Source organism: Psammomys obesus, unplaced genomic scaffold, assembly GCF_907164565.1.
Source record: "Psammomys obesus unplaced genomic scaffold, mPsaObe1.curated_primary_1811, whole genome shotgun sequence".
Lineage (NCBI taxonomy): Eukaryota > Metazoa > Chordata > Mammalia > Rodentia > Muridae > Psammomys > Psammomys obesus.
Window position 1 is genome coordinate 393,550 of NW_026596117.1, and position 16,233 is coordinate 409,782.

Below are 16,233 nucleotides of genomic sequence, written 5' to 3' on the forward strand. Positions count from 1 at the left end.
CATCAGGCTTATCTTCTTGGGGTCTGTGCATTGTAGTTTGTCTATCCTCTACTGGATGACTGCAATCCACTTATAAGTCAGTATATATCATGTGTGTCTTTCTGGGTCTGTGTTACCTCATTCCAGTTTCATCTTTTTGAACCTTGTCTATGGCAGATTCCTTCATACTATAGAGCATTTGCAAAAATATTCCCTCTGTCTAGGGCACATTACATTCCTGCTTTCTGTTGCACAATCAGCCGCTCTACTTTCTCATATCAACATAAATTCTGTTTCCCAGAGATGTCCTAGGAAGCTGCGTCCTGAACAATCAGGACGCATATTGCATGCTTCTCTGTCAGTTACCATAGTTATTATTTGTCTTTGCTATTAGCCTATTCAATATATACATCAAGCTCTGTTCAGGTAAGAAAATTTCATTTTGGGGGTCACCATTATATCTCCAATAATTATCAAAATATATGGAGCATTTAATAAGAACTAAACAAATAGTTGGTAAGAGTATATGGGGAGGGTAGAAACATGAATTGGTGGTTAGGAATACCTGAGCTTTTCCTAGAAAATCTGAGTTCAGATCCTAGTGCCCATCTCAGGTGGCCTACCATCAGTGGCTTAAGCTCCAGGGAATCCAGTGCCCTCACCTGGACTCTACAGGCACTTTCACGCATGTGTCATTCACACACACACACACACACACACACACACACACACACACACACAATTTTGTAAGATGAGCAAATGGAAGAATAGAGATATAGAAGCAAAAGGAGTTCAAATGTTTTACTCAACCTAACCCATAACTGGGAGAACTGGGCCTGAACCTCGGGCATCTGAGAACATGTTTTCACCTTCTACAAGTGCATGTGTCTGTTTAATCTCCCTCATTACATGAAAGATAGAAAGGAGAAACACAGCCAAGCCAATAGTATTCAGAAGTGATCTTTGAAATTTTCCCTTTACTGCTATAAATAATAGTCTCACATTTAACATTTTATGTGCACAAGCTGTTCTCAGATCAGAACATATGGGCAGAACATGTCTAACCAAACAAATAAAAAACACCATAATGATAGGCCAGAAATTATGTAAGCATTGCATATGAACGACTATTGGCCTTTCTACTAAAAATGAAAATGTGCTTTGGGGTTTAGAACAAAGTTTACCTCAATTGAAAGACACAAATGTTCTACTCACAGTCTGTTTCCAGGGTCCATGTAACAAATTCTTTTTTATTTTTCTTTTTTGGGGGACAGGGTCTGTGGAAGAGAAATGATTACTATGATCTTGTTTCTATTCCAGGGTGATTCTGGTGGACCTCTGGTTTATGACAATCGGGACATCTGGTACATTGTAGGCATAGTAAGCTGGGGACAGTCATGTGCTCTCCCCAACAAGCCTGGAGTCTACACACGAGTGACTAAGTATCGAGACTGGATAACCTCCAAGACTGGCATCTAAAGAGGACTGTGGTGAGCTATAGCCACAGCCCAGGGGCAGGATGCCTGCAGACTGTATACTGTTAGAGTCGTGGGGGTTAAATGCGTGCTTCTGTCAGATGTCAAGGAACGCTTCAGACCCAGACAAACGTAATATCACGAGGTGGCTTTTGTGTACATAAACGCTCTGCCAAGAAGGAAAAAAACATGACAATGACAGGTAGCACTGGTACCTCACTCATAAGAGCAACTCCTTAATGTGACAAACATAAATGGCTTCCCTCAGGATATAAAGAACTGCCAGGCTGCTACAACCTTACCTCATATGATGTATAGAGCTCCAGGACTCATCTTGCAAATCAGTTATCATCTTCCCGAGAGATTCCAGACACCAGCGTTCTAGAACTCATGACTGGACATTCAACAGTTAGAATGAAGGAGCGTGAAACCTGCAGTAAAACTTGAACTCTAACCTAGGTTTGCCTCTGACAGAGCAGAGCGCTGTTCTCAACCACAGGAATTGTCATTATTTAAATGCACATGAACTTGCCATAACACCATGTAATGCTCTCAAGCACTAGCTTCAGGAAGCTTATTGCATTAAGAAGCATTTCTGGCTCTCTATTTAGCAGTATCTTGCCATCCACATATCAATCATGTTTAGCTCAGAAAAGACAAAGATAAAAGTCAATATAAGTGTTTTTCACTAGTATAAGAAGGATAACAGGAAGCAGCAGAAAATGGAATTGACTTAAAAATGATTAGTAGCAGGACACTCTAACCTTTTGATGGAGGGTGTCATACAAATATTTATTTAGAAATACTAACATGAGCATATGATAACCAATGCTTTTGTAAATCATCAGCTCATTGACAAGTTGTATGTCATCAAAGTGTCTCGTGGGGAGTGCTTTATGCAAAACGCTTAGGACAGTGCTTGTTATATACTGAGCACTAAATAATAGTGAGTGAATTCTCCAGCAAAGGAGCTTAATTACAGTCCAGAGCCTAGTGATGAACATAGTGTTAGTGAGTGCAAATTGTCTGAGCTGGGCCAGTGGACCATAAACTTTGTCTCTGTCATATGCAAAGTGTATGCTTTATGCGAATTGCCCAATATCTCTGTTAGCTTTTTCATCTGTATAGTGCTAATAAAATGCTACCTCACTGCTGCATTTGAGGATTACATGTATTCACACAAGTAAAATATTTGCAATAGCATCTGCATACAGTAAGTTCTCAGGATGAACAAGCGAAAATCAACTTTTATGTTCTTTGGACTTTTAAAAACACGCTGTAATCTTAAATGCCCCTACTTCTCTGAAGAAACGCAAATAATTTCAAAGTACCTTAAGTTACATTGTTGAAAAACAAACTAAGTGACAGATTTTCAAAATCACTTTGATGTTTCCTGGACTAGTTTTGAACTTTCTCTGCTGTGGACAAGCAGTCACAGGTTGATGTTTGCCATGCGTGGAGCCAAGCTAGACATCTGCACTCACCTCCAGCCCTCCAGCACGAGACCTGCCTGTGCTACTCTAGCAGACAGAATCAGTGGCATAGCCATCCTTTAATAGCTAAAACTTCTGTTTGGGGGTTATTTTAGTTTACACGTGACTCCTTTTATATGTAACACAGATAAGCCAGATAAATATAACTTTCAATGCCTCAGAGTTGCTCTAACTTGCATCTCAATGAACTCCAAGCACATAGAGGTCCTGCCTGGTCACTTCTGAGCTGATGACTCATGACAGCATCAAAAAAAAAAATGCAGACTAAAAACTTAAAAGATGGGCTTGATTGATGTTGGATTTTTCTTTTAATTTAGATAAACTCCTATTTTTGGTAGATATGTGAAAGCAAATATGTCTACCAAAAAGCCTCTCATTATTTTCTTTGTAAATTCTTTAACAATGGACACATGCTTTGTGTGTAATTTTATTTATATTTTATCAGACTGTGATAACTTTTTTGTATAAGGATCCATAAAACTATGTATACTGATTTAAATATTTCCATGTTTAGTTAGATTGAATTAAATGATAATTTAACACAAACAAGAGTGATAAGCGTAAAAAGCCATATTAATTCTAAAAAAAAAAGAAAAGAGTATTTTTTATAACAATCTTTTTATGTCTTTTTTCATGTTTGGTATTTGACTTATTGACTGAATATCACAAAAGTCAAGTAATCTTACACTTCATGTTTTCCATCTGACATGTGGGTTGCTTAAACTGTCTACCTCATGGCATTACTGTGAGGGATTGGTAAGTTATAATTTGAAAACGTGGAGAACTTTTAAATCTCAAAAATACAGAGTATATTATTTTTAACGGATACCAATGTAGACGATACAGGAAAAGGCATTAAAAATGTGAAGGTTGATGTATTTGCTCTTCACAGTGTTGGGGTTTTGTTGCTTTGTATATTTGGCAAATATAAAAATGGTTAACAACACACAAAGAAATTGTCTTGCCTCCTTTGTATTGACACTATAGTAATTTTAGTATTCTTTTTTTTTTAATCAAAAGCCAGATGGGTTTAAAAGACAGAACAAATCAATTAGACATTTAGAAGATACAATAATCCCTAGAAAACAGCATCTTAGTGAAACCTAATGTTTATGGATTCCATTCCTAGGGTAGAACTATTTGTTATGTACATCCATTGATGCCATCACTTTGGAAGATCAGTTTTCTGAACAGAGATCTTTGAGGAACATAAATGTTCAGACCATGACTGTTAATAATTGGCTGACTTTGAGATAATCCAAAGAAGTATTGTACTTTGGGCACAGTGCAATATGATATAAGTAAGCATATTTAGAATTATACTCCTCATACAGCAAAGTTGAGTTCATGGCTCTCTGGCTTACAGAATAAAAAGAAGTGATTGTTTAAACACTTAAGCTTATATAACTTGATACACAGCAATAGAAAACTGGTAACTACGCTGCAATTTTTATGTTTCAGACAGTATGAGCATTTGCCTCTATATTCATTTACTAATTGTAACTAATTTGTATTCCATTTTATGATTGTGACTTAGATATTTTTCTGCTGTTGTGAAGAGACACCATGACCAAGGACACTTATAAAAGAAAGAATTTATTGGGGGTTTGCTTACATTTTTCAGATGGTTAGTGCATGGACATCATAACAGGGAGCATGGCTGCAAGCATGCAGGCAGGCATGGTGCTGGAGCAGGATCTGAGAGTTTACATGTTGAGACAGCAAAAGGGAGAGACAGAGACAAAGAGAGACAGGGAGAGCTTTTGAAACCTCATCCTGCCCCCTGCACTGCGTGCCACACCTCCTTCAAAGGGCCACACCTCCTAATCCTTCACAAATTGTTCCACCAGCTGGAGACCAAGCATTCAGATATATGAGCCCATAGAGGTCATTCTTATTCAAACAACAAAAGACTGATTTCTCCAAATGAAAGAAGGAATGGAAAATAAATAGGTTGAACACCATTTGCTGAAAAGAAAAGTTCAATGAATATGGAATGCCTTGGTGCTCACATAGGGGCTGCTTAGCACACTGAAGTGTATGACAGTCTTAACCTGAGCTTCTTGAGTAGACAGAAGTGAGCCTAGAAATCTGAAAACATACAAGACTCACTATAGACGCTTACTTGAGGATGGGAAGGTTGTTGAGATTAGGTAGGAGCTGGAGATGCCAGAGGAAAGGGTGTCCTGAGGGAAGTTCAGGATTTCAGAGTTGGTAAATGCCATGTAGACAGGCTCTAATTAGATGATGCGGACATCGAGCAGACTTCACATGAACTGTAGCAAAGAGAAAGGAAGAGAAAATTTCCAAATACAGGAAGAAGAGTAACTGGAAGAAATGACTGGGGTCAGAGAGATGAAAACCCAGCAGTATCAAAGAAAGTAGAAGGTGATATAGTGAAAAATTAGTGGATCCAGACAAAAAACATGGTCAATTGCTGAGACCCTTACAATGGCTGTCAGTTCAAAGAAAATCTCAGGATTTTTTTTTTCCCTTCTTAAGACTAGCTCTCTTTAGAAGAGATATGGAAATATTGGGCAAGATAAAATGAACACATATGCCACTGCCCTAAGAAAATCTTCTCAAGAGCATCAAATGTTTCCTGAAAACTTTGTTTCGGGTGCCTCCGAAAGAGTTGAATGGCTGAGACGGAGACCAGGCTTGTACTGACTCAGACTGAGAAGGGCTGCTTCTTGAAAGACAAACAGAAAGCTGCTCCCAGAGTCAAGGAAGTAGCTTATGTTTGGGACCTGACATAGTTTCTCAATTCGGAAGAACCAGGAAATTCATTCTTATTTCCTGTAACAAAGACTTCATCAAGTGGTTCTTTTCTAAACCTCAAACCACACTCTTGGCTAACATTCACCCGTCCCGACTGGTTAGACAAGTTTCTTTTAAATCTTTAAGTATTCTTAACGTTATCCAGCCTACACATCTGCAAGAATACCCAGGATGCTATTCGTTTGACAGGGATCACACACAGAGCAGCGTGAAGGTGGAGAAGCTGGCCTTCCCCACAGTGGCGATGCATCAGTAAGTTGGGTTTTATTTCACATATGAAGAGTTTGTTTGTTTTTCATTTATGTTCTAAATAGGAGTTGGAATTATGCTAAACTGGCAATCTAATAATTTCCCTTTATTTTTGTTGGTGGGAAGACACAGTGATATTAATACACTCTGTTTTAGCAAACCATGTTAATGACTTTTTATACTTAGGAGTTGAGGTTTTTAATGCTAGGTTGGATTACAATTTAGTGTTGGGTATGAAATGGAAAGTTTAATATGAGAATTGAAACAATAATGTGCATTTTGGGGGGAAGGCAGAGAGCACAAGAAGCACTGGTACTTTTAGGGAGTGGGATAGAATGGGGAAGGAAATGGTTCTCATCTCCACCTAAGAGTTTAAAAGATAATTAAATTATTGTGTCCTTTCTAAATGATGCACTAAGTTGATTCATGGAAAGGGAAATGTTTAAGTTGTACAGAAACCATATATCTTAGGACCCATTCTAAAGTTGATAAATAGAACTGAAACTCAAAAATATGAATAATAATTTTAATGACCTCTTCATTCAGCTTTCCCTTTTTGTATCACCTGTGTCCTACTATTCTCTCTCACTTGAGACTTCTCCCATAGGTCCCTTTTAGTTTCCCAAAGAATATTCACTTATTAATCACACACTTGTTGTTATATTCTATGTAACAATAGCTTTTGATATTTTTTAAAAATGCAAAAAGTTTCTCATTAAAAATAAATGCTTTGCTTTAGAAGTTAAAAAATGAAAAAAAAACATAGAAGAACAATTTATGGAAATATATGAGAAGTGAAACTTAATGCACAATTATAGTATTTTTGTATTATTATAAAAATAAAAATCCAGAATAAGTAAATGGTGAACATATTATTTCCTACCCTTTGATCTATTCTGTATTTTGACATGTTTGCCATCATCAAACATAAATTCTTCATTTACAATATGAGATGAATTAGCACAAGTTAATCAGGATTAAGGGATTACAAATGTCTTTTCTAATGTCTAATTAGGATTCTGTCTTTTATATAATTTTCATACTGGTGTATGAAATTCAGTTCAGTACAAGTGGCTTTCAAGACAGGAAAACTTTCAAAAAATTTCATTATTTACTGTTTTTCAAAAGTGTTCTTTCTCCACCTGGTCACCTTACAAACAAATTAAGGTTTAGTTTGTGGAAAAGAAAATAAAACAGAACAAACAAACAAGATAGAATTAGTTGTATTTGTGGAAGTAGTACATATTATGATAAATTTATGATTTTATTTTTATTTACATGATTTCCAGCACATACAAAAGTTGTCAGTGGCACACCAATAAATATAATTCAGTTCAGGGCCAGAGATATATCTCATGTACTTGTTGTGTCTGTGTGAGGGCCGGAGCACAGGTCGTAGACCCCACATATGGTGCAGGCACGGTCTTTGTATATCTGAAACTCCAGCACTGAGAGCAACAGGCGCACAAGGCTTTCTGGGTCTTGTTCTCCGCCAAAAAAAAACCGTGAGGTCTGGGTTTAGAAGGAGACCGTGTCTCAAAGGAACAAGGTTAAGTGTGGGAGAAGGTGATGCCCTCCTCTCGCCTCTACATGTAGCATCTACACATATAGGTGCACGTACGTTACAGCCACCAACACACACACACACACGTGCACGTGTGTGTGTGTGTGTGTGTGTGTGAGTATAATAGAACTAAATTAATTTTATTCTTCAGTATCTAGCACTGATATTTGCCAGGAACTATTAATAGCATTGGGGACATACAATTTAGATTTCTGTTAAGGCTCATGTGAAATGTGAACTCTGTATTACACTTGGCTAAAGACAGAGGAAATCCATCAGAGAAGGAAAAGGACAAATGTCAATGACATGAAAGGAAAGAAACTAGGAAAACGGAGTCAAGAAAAGACCTGGGGACATGCCTGGTAGGTTTTCAAGGTTTTCCACTCTACACCCAATAGTCCACAGTCCCATTCTATGTTCAGACAACCAAGATGCCAACTTAATAGAGTTTTGCCTTTAGCAGGTCTGGCTTTTCTTAGCATTTCCTTAGCAGTGAGCGGTTTGCATCATAGGGAAGGTAAAAGATGTATTAACAAGCCTTCTCTACTTCTCCTACTGATGATGTCTTTGGAAAACACAGCATATCTTTTAGTTGTTAGTTTTCACCACTTTTGAGTAAAGTGAAGAAAAAAAAAAGACATCTTGTTTTTGTACATGCCATTATGAACCCCAACACCTAGCATTTAATCTGTTAGTAAAGCCCTTTAATTGTTCTTCTAATTCACTTAAGGCTAAAAAATTTCTAGCCAACAACTCAACAACTTTTGGTCTCCTCAACGTCATTCAAATGGATTTCATATTTCTGACTTCTTTTCACCCAGAAATACTTTTTTTTTTCTAGTAAGCCACTCTATTATTTGTAGTGATCTAAAAATGTATAAAAACATTTTTTAATTTATAAAAGTAAATTAATGTAATTCATTCTTTTAATCAAAACAACCAATTACAAAAAACCCCTCCAGCTGAGTTTGGCCCCCATAACCCAGAACAGAAGAAACTGACTTCTGGAAGTTGTACTCTGACCTCCACATATGTGCCCTGGCATGATTTGATGCCCTCACACTATAATAAACAAACAAACCAACAAATGAACAAATAACTCTCCAAACTGTCCTACTTTTAAAATCATGTTCTGAGGAGTTTTCTAATTCTCTGTATCCCACAAAGATACTAGAAGTTTCTTTATTGTAGAAACACCTATAAGTAAATTGTTTCCCACACATGTACTGTTATAACTGTTATAATAACAGGTATTTTTTATAAAAATGTTGTCACTTGGTCTAGTGGTCCAGGCCTATAGTCCTACCAACTTAGAGGCTGAAGTAGGGATTAAAGAAAAGAAGACCTCCCCTATCAGTGGACTTGGGGAGGGTAGAGAAAGGGAGGGATTGGGACAGGAGGAGGGAGGGAACTACAGGAGGGATACAAAGTGAATAAAGTGTAATTAATAAAGAATTAAAAAAAGAAAATAAATCAGTTATAAAATTTAAAAAAAAGAGTGCAGCCTTGCCAAAACAATGCAGTGAAAACTATTCAAATTCAACCTCCCCCTACTTTTTTGTTTTTTGTTCTTTTTCTGTTTGTTTTTGTTTTTTTGTTTTATTTTCCAAGACAGGATTTCCCTGTATACTATTGCGTGTCCTGGATTCACTGCATAGACTAGACTCCCCTCAAACTGCCTGCCTCTTAGAGTGTTGAGATTACAGGCATGTGCCACCACTCCCAAGTCAAAACCTTCCTTAAATGTGGGGCTGAGTGCTTGCCCAAATTCAATCTCTAGTACTGAAGAGGAAGAAATAAAAATGGAAAAAGACAGGGGTGGAGGGAGAAGGAAAGAAGGAAGGAAGGAAACAAAAAAGAAGGAAAGAATAAAGAAAGAAACTTTGTCAAATGAAAACATATGCATGCAGAGTAAGAAGTCTAATGACTCTAACATCGCAGTGGAGATCAAATCTGATAAAGTAAAGAGCGTTCCGTGTTTTTGGGGACACGGCATCTTGGGCATCTTGGGCAATAGCAGTTCAAGGTTGCCAGCACAGCGCTAGGATAGAAACAAAAGAGCAATCAATCGTACCCATATATACCCAGCACATGAAGTTGGGAGCGCAAAGTGGTTTGCGGTATAGAGGAGGAACTGGAGCGGAGAAAATGGAGGTGATGAGGCCCATTATGTGCCTGTTTGCAACTCTAAAACAGTGAAAATATAATTAGAACTCCATGTAAAAGCATCTCTCTGCTTAAGTTTTACACACATTCAATATTATTTCCATTAAGATAAATTAATTCCCTCATAATTTTGTAGTTCATCTCCTAATTAATAAACTACAATGCATCTTTTATTTTTGACTTTTCTGTACGAAGTTCTGTATAGTTTCCTGAATAGCTGAAAGAGTTCTAACTCAGTACATAGAATTCACCATTGCCTTCCAAACTAGGGGTTCTCATACTCCAGACACCCCACAACTAAGAATTTAGTGCTCGGTTCCTTTGCTTTTGTCAACCATTACTCTTTTTAAAACCTTTTTTGTATTAGTTACAGTTTATTCACTTTGTATCCCAGCTGTACCTCTCTCTCTTATCCCCTCCCAACCCCACCCTCTCTCCTTTATCTCCTCCCATGCCCCTCTCCAAGTCCACTGATAGGGGAGGTCCTCCTCCTCTTCTATCTGACCCTAGACCATCAGGTCTCATCAGGACTGGCTGCATTGTCCTCCTCTGTGGCCTGGTAAGGCTGCTCCCCCATCAGGGGGAGGCGGTCAAGAAGCCAGACACTGAATTCATGTCAGAGACAGACCCTGTTCCCCTTACTAGGGAACCCAATTAGACACTGAAATACCATGGGCTTCATTACTCTTATGGCATTATAAAATTGGCCCTATTCTTCTGAGGCTCACACCTTTGTACAATCTGTCTTCTTCATTCACTAAGTGAAGTAATTATGGACTCCAGGCTAAAGTTACGATTCATGCTATTTATAAACTTGTGCATACTTTTTTTTCTTCCCCAAGTCCGGCATTTACTTGAGATAGCATGAGTGCCTTGGAGTAGATGACTGACATTCTCATCACTTATTTCCTTGATCGTCTTATCCATATATATATATGGATATTCCCCTCAGACATGTTCTGTCCACACCCTGGGTTTGTCATAACTGGGAGTTACTCTCTATGAATCACAACTATGACCTTCTAACCCTGCCATTTCATTCTCATAGTCTTGTTCTCATGCATCAGAGTTGCTTTTGGTTGTTGTTGTAAATTCATTTATTCTTATAATGTTTTACCTTTTTCTGAGGTGGGGGGGTCTCAGGTCCCATGAACTCATTATTTAGCCCAGGCAGGACACAGACTGCAATCTTCCTCGCTCAGTCTTCTTAATTCTGTAATTATAAGAGTGCACCAAAACTGGCTCTAATTTTTAAATCCTTTTTGGGTATCATCTGCCACACCAAGTTACATACAAATTTGAATTCTCATACAGAAATTTACTGATCTTCCTCCTGTTATCCTTAGGATCTGTTTTGAGATAAATTTTGGTCTGTGACTCAAGCTGAACTTGAACTCAGAATTCATCTGCTTTTGTTACTGTAGGGCTGGGCTTAAAGGTATTTGCCACCCTGATCACTTGCAAGTTTTTGTTTATTCATTTCCTCTTCTTTCCTTCTCCACAACCTCTTTCTTAAGGACAAGGTCTCACTCTTCGGCACAGGCAGACCTTGAACTTCTGGCAAGTTCCTCCCTCAGCTTCCCTTATAGGATTACAAATATATGTCACTGAGAATTCTTAGATATTTTTATTATAAGTGTATGAGTATTTTACACAAAGACATGTATATTCACTTCATGCATTCAGTGACATAGGTCAGCAAAGGGTGTCAGAATCCATGGGACTGGAGTTAGAGATAGTTGTGAGCCATCATATGAGTATTGGGAATTGGACCCTGGTCCTTTGCAAGGCTAACAAGTTCTCTTAACCTCTGAGCCATCTCTCTTGTCCCCACAGAAAATTTCTCAATGACAGTTTCAGCCCTATTAAATTCTCTTGTCTTTCATCTTCTCCACCATTCATTAGGTCTACATCTAAAGCAAATATCAGCAACTTCCCTCTGCACAGATTGCCTTACACCTGTGTTGGGTATGACTAGTCCTCCAAGTTCACAGTGCTTCCTGGCATTTGTATTTCCCTTTTGTCTGTTTCCATGAAAAGCCTGCCAGATTCTTCAGTTTCCTTGAATTTCCAATTCTTTTCATCTGTGCTGTCATGTTCTACTAAGTCAGCAGCTCTCAACCTGTGGGCTGTGACCTCCTTTCTGGTCTCACAGCAGATATCCTGGATATCAGATATTTACAATATAGTTTGTAACAGTAGCAAAACTACAATGATGAAGTAACAACAAAACTAATTTTATGGTTGGGGTCACCACAACATGAGGAACCATATTAAAGGGTTGCAGCATTAGGAAGGCTGAGAACCACTGTACTAACTGAAAGAGAAAAAGTAATTGGCCTATCACATCAGGTCAGTCGACTTCAACATATCAAACCTAGAAATATCATTCATTCTCAAAAATACATCTAGAGTTTTTTTTAGTTCCCCAATCTACTAGTTTAAACCATATGAAAATGTCCGTATGTCACCATTTTTAACTTGTATGAAAGCTTTGTATGAGTGAACCTAATTAACTATAAGCCATGATTATTCACATATGCTCAAATCCCCCTTACAACATCAGGATATTATTGAATAGTTTTGACAATTAATGCTCAAAGCTGAGGATAAGTTATCTCTTCCACAGGAAGAAAAAATGCTCCATCAAATCTACAAACTTGGATGACTTTTTCCCCCTCCGTACTGACAGTCACACTCAGTCAAATGGAACTGTTGAGTCCCATTATTCCATTTTCTTACTTATAATCTCCCTAAGCCCATTTTTACTGTCTGCTTTTATAGCTTCAATTCTTAGTGACAGGAGAACAGATCTAACAGAATAGGTTTTTGTGTTCTGTTTGTGAATAATATCCTTCCTTAGATGCTTAATTAATCGTTCCCTGGCTTCTACTCTTGAGCCTCCTAAAGGGCATGTTCCAGGAAGCCATTGTCCTTGCTGTCATGTGGCCCAAGTGAGCATCTTCCACAGTGTCTCCTGAGCTCCACACTGCAGCCTTGGTTGTCATGTCATAGTCACCTAACACAGAAACTCTTACTCATACCCATGCACTACACTTATAAGTTTTGTGTTTCTTCAAGACCTAATGGATCTTGAGAAAAAAATAATCAAATCATTTCTTGTAAAAACTTATTCTCAAGTTTCATTTTTCTAATTTGCCCCTGTGCTCTCATGGTAACTCCACATTATAACCATATAGGAAAAAATGTAAATAAATAAAGGACATGAAATTTAAGTCTTCTGAACTATTATTACTATTACATCTTAAAACCAAGTTTTTTGAATCACAGTAGCTTCAGTTGAAAAATGAGCACAGCAACCTTTGTCTTATGAACTTTCATAGATGTTGGGTGAATCAAATTCCAGAGAATGTTCAATATCTTTCTAAACGTTAATTCTATATAATAAAAACATCTTATTGCTGTTATTGTCATAGGGAACTGTGATTAACCCTTACACGTCCTTCTTTGTTTTCCCAAACCTGTTTGGGAAAGATGGAGCAATCTTGAGTTAAGGGACCTCTCCCTACCCTTTCCACGATCCTAGGACTAAAACCACTAGCAAGAAACTCTGAACACATTCTGTAAATATATCAGAAAGAAAATTTTGCTAACAACTCCGATAGCTTACAGAAATGCACAAATGTGACTTACATTTAGCTGATGGAGCATGTTCACCCTCAGGCAGGTATTTGCCACTAAAAATCAGGAGTGAGCAAAGAAAGAATAGAGAAATTATCCGCCCAGGGATTCTTTGATTGACAGGAACCTCTCTAAAAGAAGTCAACTTTGTATTGGCTTCACTGCCTTGAGGTAGAGCTGTCATCAACTGTTTATATGCTTCGAGCCATCTAATTTCATTCAGTGGAATCTCTCAGATACAGCCTCTTCTATAATCAACTTGCTAACACTGAGTGAGCATTTCCTATCTATCCTGTGTCTCAATGACTATGTGGGAATCACTTCCATTCTATGGATAAGTAAAGTTGGGCACCAGACCAGAGGATAGGTCCAAATTCCATTCAAATGCCAGTGGATACCACCTGAAATAATTCAGGCTCTTTCCACTACTTGTAGAGCACCCTCCAATAAGTCCAGGAGCTCTGAAGGAAAAAATAATAATTCAGAAAAAGTAGCGTTTGCTTTCTGTTCACTGTTAGGTAAAATATGCCGAATTGGGCAAAAGAGATAAAGTATCATAAAAATTCATTCTTTCCCTTAGACAACACTGGTGTGTGAAATAGTACATAACTATAATGCTATTAAACACCTTCTGCTTTTTAATTAAAATTTTTCTAAATTTTTCATACCGGTGTACACTATATTTATATAGCTTCTACCCCTTCCTGAACTCCTCCAGCACTTTCCATGCACTCCACCTCTCTCTAGAAATGACCCCTTCTTCTGTAATCACTGTTATGTGTTCACATACACATTCAGAGTCCATTTACTGTTGTTAATGTAGATATTTTTAGTGTTGGCCACTCAGGATTAGATCTCATCCCTGAAAAAAAAACCTAATATTCTCTCTCACTTTCTCTCTCTTTCCCTCTCTTTCTTACTCTCTCCCTCTGTGTGTGTGTGTGTGTGTGTGTGTGTGTGTGTGTGTGTGTCTGCCTGTCTGCCTACTTCAACAGCCACTGGTTGTCTATAGATTTTTGTCTACACATGCGACTTTGTGAATTTTCCCAAATCTGTTTTTGGCATATAGACTGGGATGCCATCACGTAGGTCTTTTTAGGCAGGAGGTTTTTATGGGTGCATCTTCCCTATTTTGTCTAGAGAACACTATTTCACAGCTGGAGCCCTGGCCTTCTGGTTCTTACAATGTTTCTACCTCCTCTTTCTTAACGTTCCCTGAGACTTAGTTGTAGGTGTTGCTTTGGAGATGAGCAATTGGAGATAGGCACTCCATCATCACTTATTCTCTGCATTTTGATCAGCTATGGATCTCTATTTTAGCCTCCATCTACTCAAAATGGTGTTTCTTTGACAGGGGGTAAGAGTTAAATTCACTTGTGGGTATATGGATAAGTGTTTATAATATGGTTAGAAATTAAATTATTTTGGAAAATGGAAATAGTAGCTTCTCCCCTAGAGTCTATGACTTCTTCAGTCATGGGTAATTGGTTACATTTAAAGTTCCAAGCATGAATTTCTTACTACTGAACAGGCCTTCAATTATTGCTTACTCTGGAGAAAAAATTACTACTGTTGCATAATTAGGTATAGCTTTGCAAGACTGGGCATTTTTGTGACTGATAGACCTCACAGCTGAGTGGGACTATTGGTTTATTTTCTCACTGGTAGCTTGCATAACATCTTCAGGAACGATGACACTCAGTCCTCAAAGAGGAGATTTCTAGGCTTCATTCCTCCAAGTCTTGTGTTTGAAGTCTGTGGCAGATTCAGCAAGAGGGCCCTCTTTTTGTTTTACTCACACCCTCATTCTCTTTATTTTTCATCTATACCCTATGGATATAAGGTTTCTAGAAAGCTATGAAATGTCTAACATTTTATCAAGGTGGCACCACAATGTATCACTTTGAAAATAAATGAAAAATTCTTCAGGAACTGATGTAAAAATATAGTATCTTTAGAGTGACAAAATAAACAATAGGATCTTATTTTCAAGTTCTGAGAGACAACTAGGAGCAATGGCAATAGCTGTTGTTGGTGCCTGTACAGAAAAGGAAGGTTTCCTACACTTGACACTGTGGTTTCCATTAGACAGTCTCTGGCATTTGGGAGGAGCATTAGCATCCTGCTTTCCTATTCCAGTCAAACATCCTTAGTACTTCTTCTTCATCTTCCTTAATGTTCCATGTATATATTAAATGAACCTCAGTAATCCTAACATAGTTTGGTAACTGAAACTGGGTAATATACTTGAAATTTGATAGGAGAACAGACATTTCTTGTTCTCACAATACTGGTCTAAAACATGACCACTCTGTGCTGCAATGAATGAGTTAAGTAGAGTGGATGTGGTCATAACTTTGCAATGTATACAGATGTCAGTATCACATTATACAATTGAAATGTACCAAAAATTTGTCACTGCCATAGGAAAGCTGAAGAGGAGGAATGCAATGGAGTAAATAGGAGTAAATGTTGGCTTCGCTCTTGCCTATGAGGCAATAGTGAACCTAAAGGAAAAGGATTTATTGAGACAGAACCTCTCTGTATTCCAAGCTCACCTCAAACAAGCAATCCTCAGAAACCTGACTGTTTGAATTGTGGGGATCTTTTTTTTTTTTTAATTTATACATTTAGTTGTTACAATTTACTCACTTTGTATCCCCACTGAAGCCCTCTCCTTTGTCTCTTCCCAGTCCCACCCATCCTTCCTCTTCTTCTCCTATACCCTTTCCCTAGTCCCCTGATAAAGGAAGACCTCCTCCCCTTCTATCTGACCATAGCTTATCAGGTGTCATCAAAGCTGGCTGCCTCATCTCCCTCTGTGGCCTGGCAAGGCTACACACACACACACACACACACACACACACACACACACACACACACA

The 16,233-nt window shown here is 38.0% G+C and overlaps 1 protein-coding gene across 1 annotated transcript in view; it reads left to right on the forward strand.

Annotated features, from left to right (window-relative positions):
* LOC129692693 (transmembrane protease serine 11F) overlaps positions 1 to 1,464 on the forward strand; it is a 99,605-nt gene extending 98,141 nt beyond the window's left edge. The window contains exon 11 of the mRNA XM_055629167.1: positions 1,300 to 1,464. Within this exon, the coding sequence (XP_055485142.1) occupies positions 1,300 to 1,458 (159 nt within the window). The 3' untranslated portion in view covers positions 1,459 to 1,464. The remainder of the gene's footprint in view (positions 1 to 1,299) is intronic.
* The last annotated feature ends 14,769 nt before the right edge of the window (positions 1,465 to 16,233 follow it).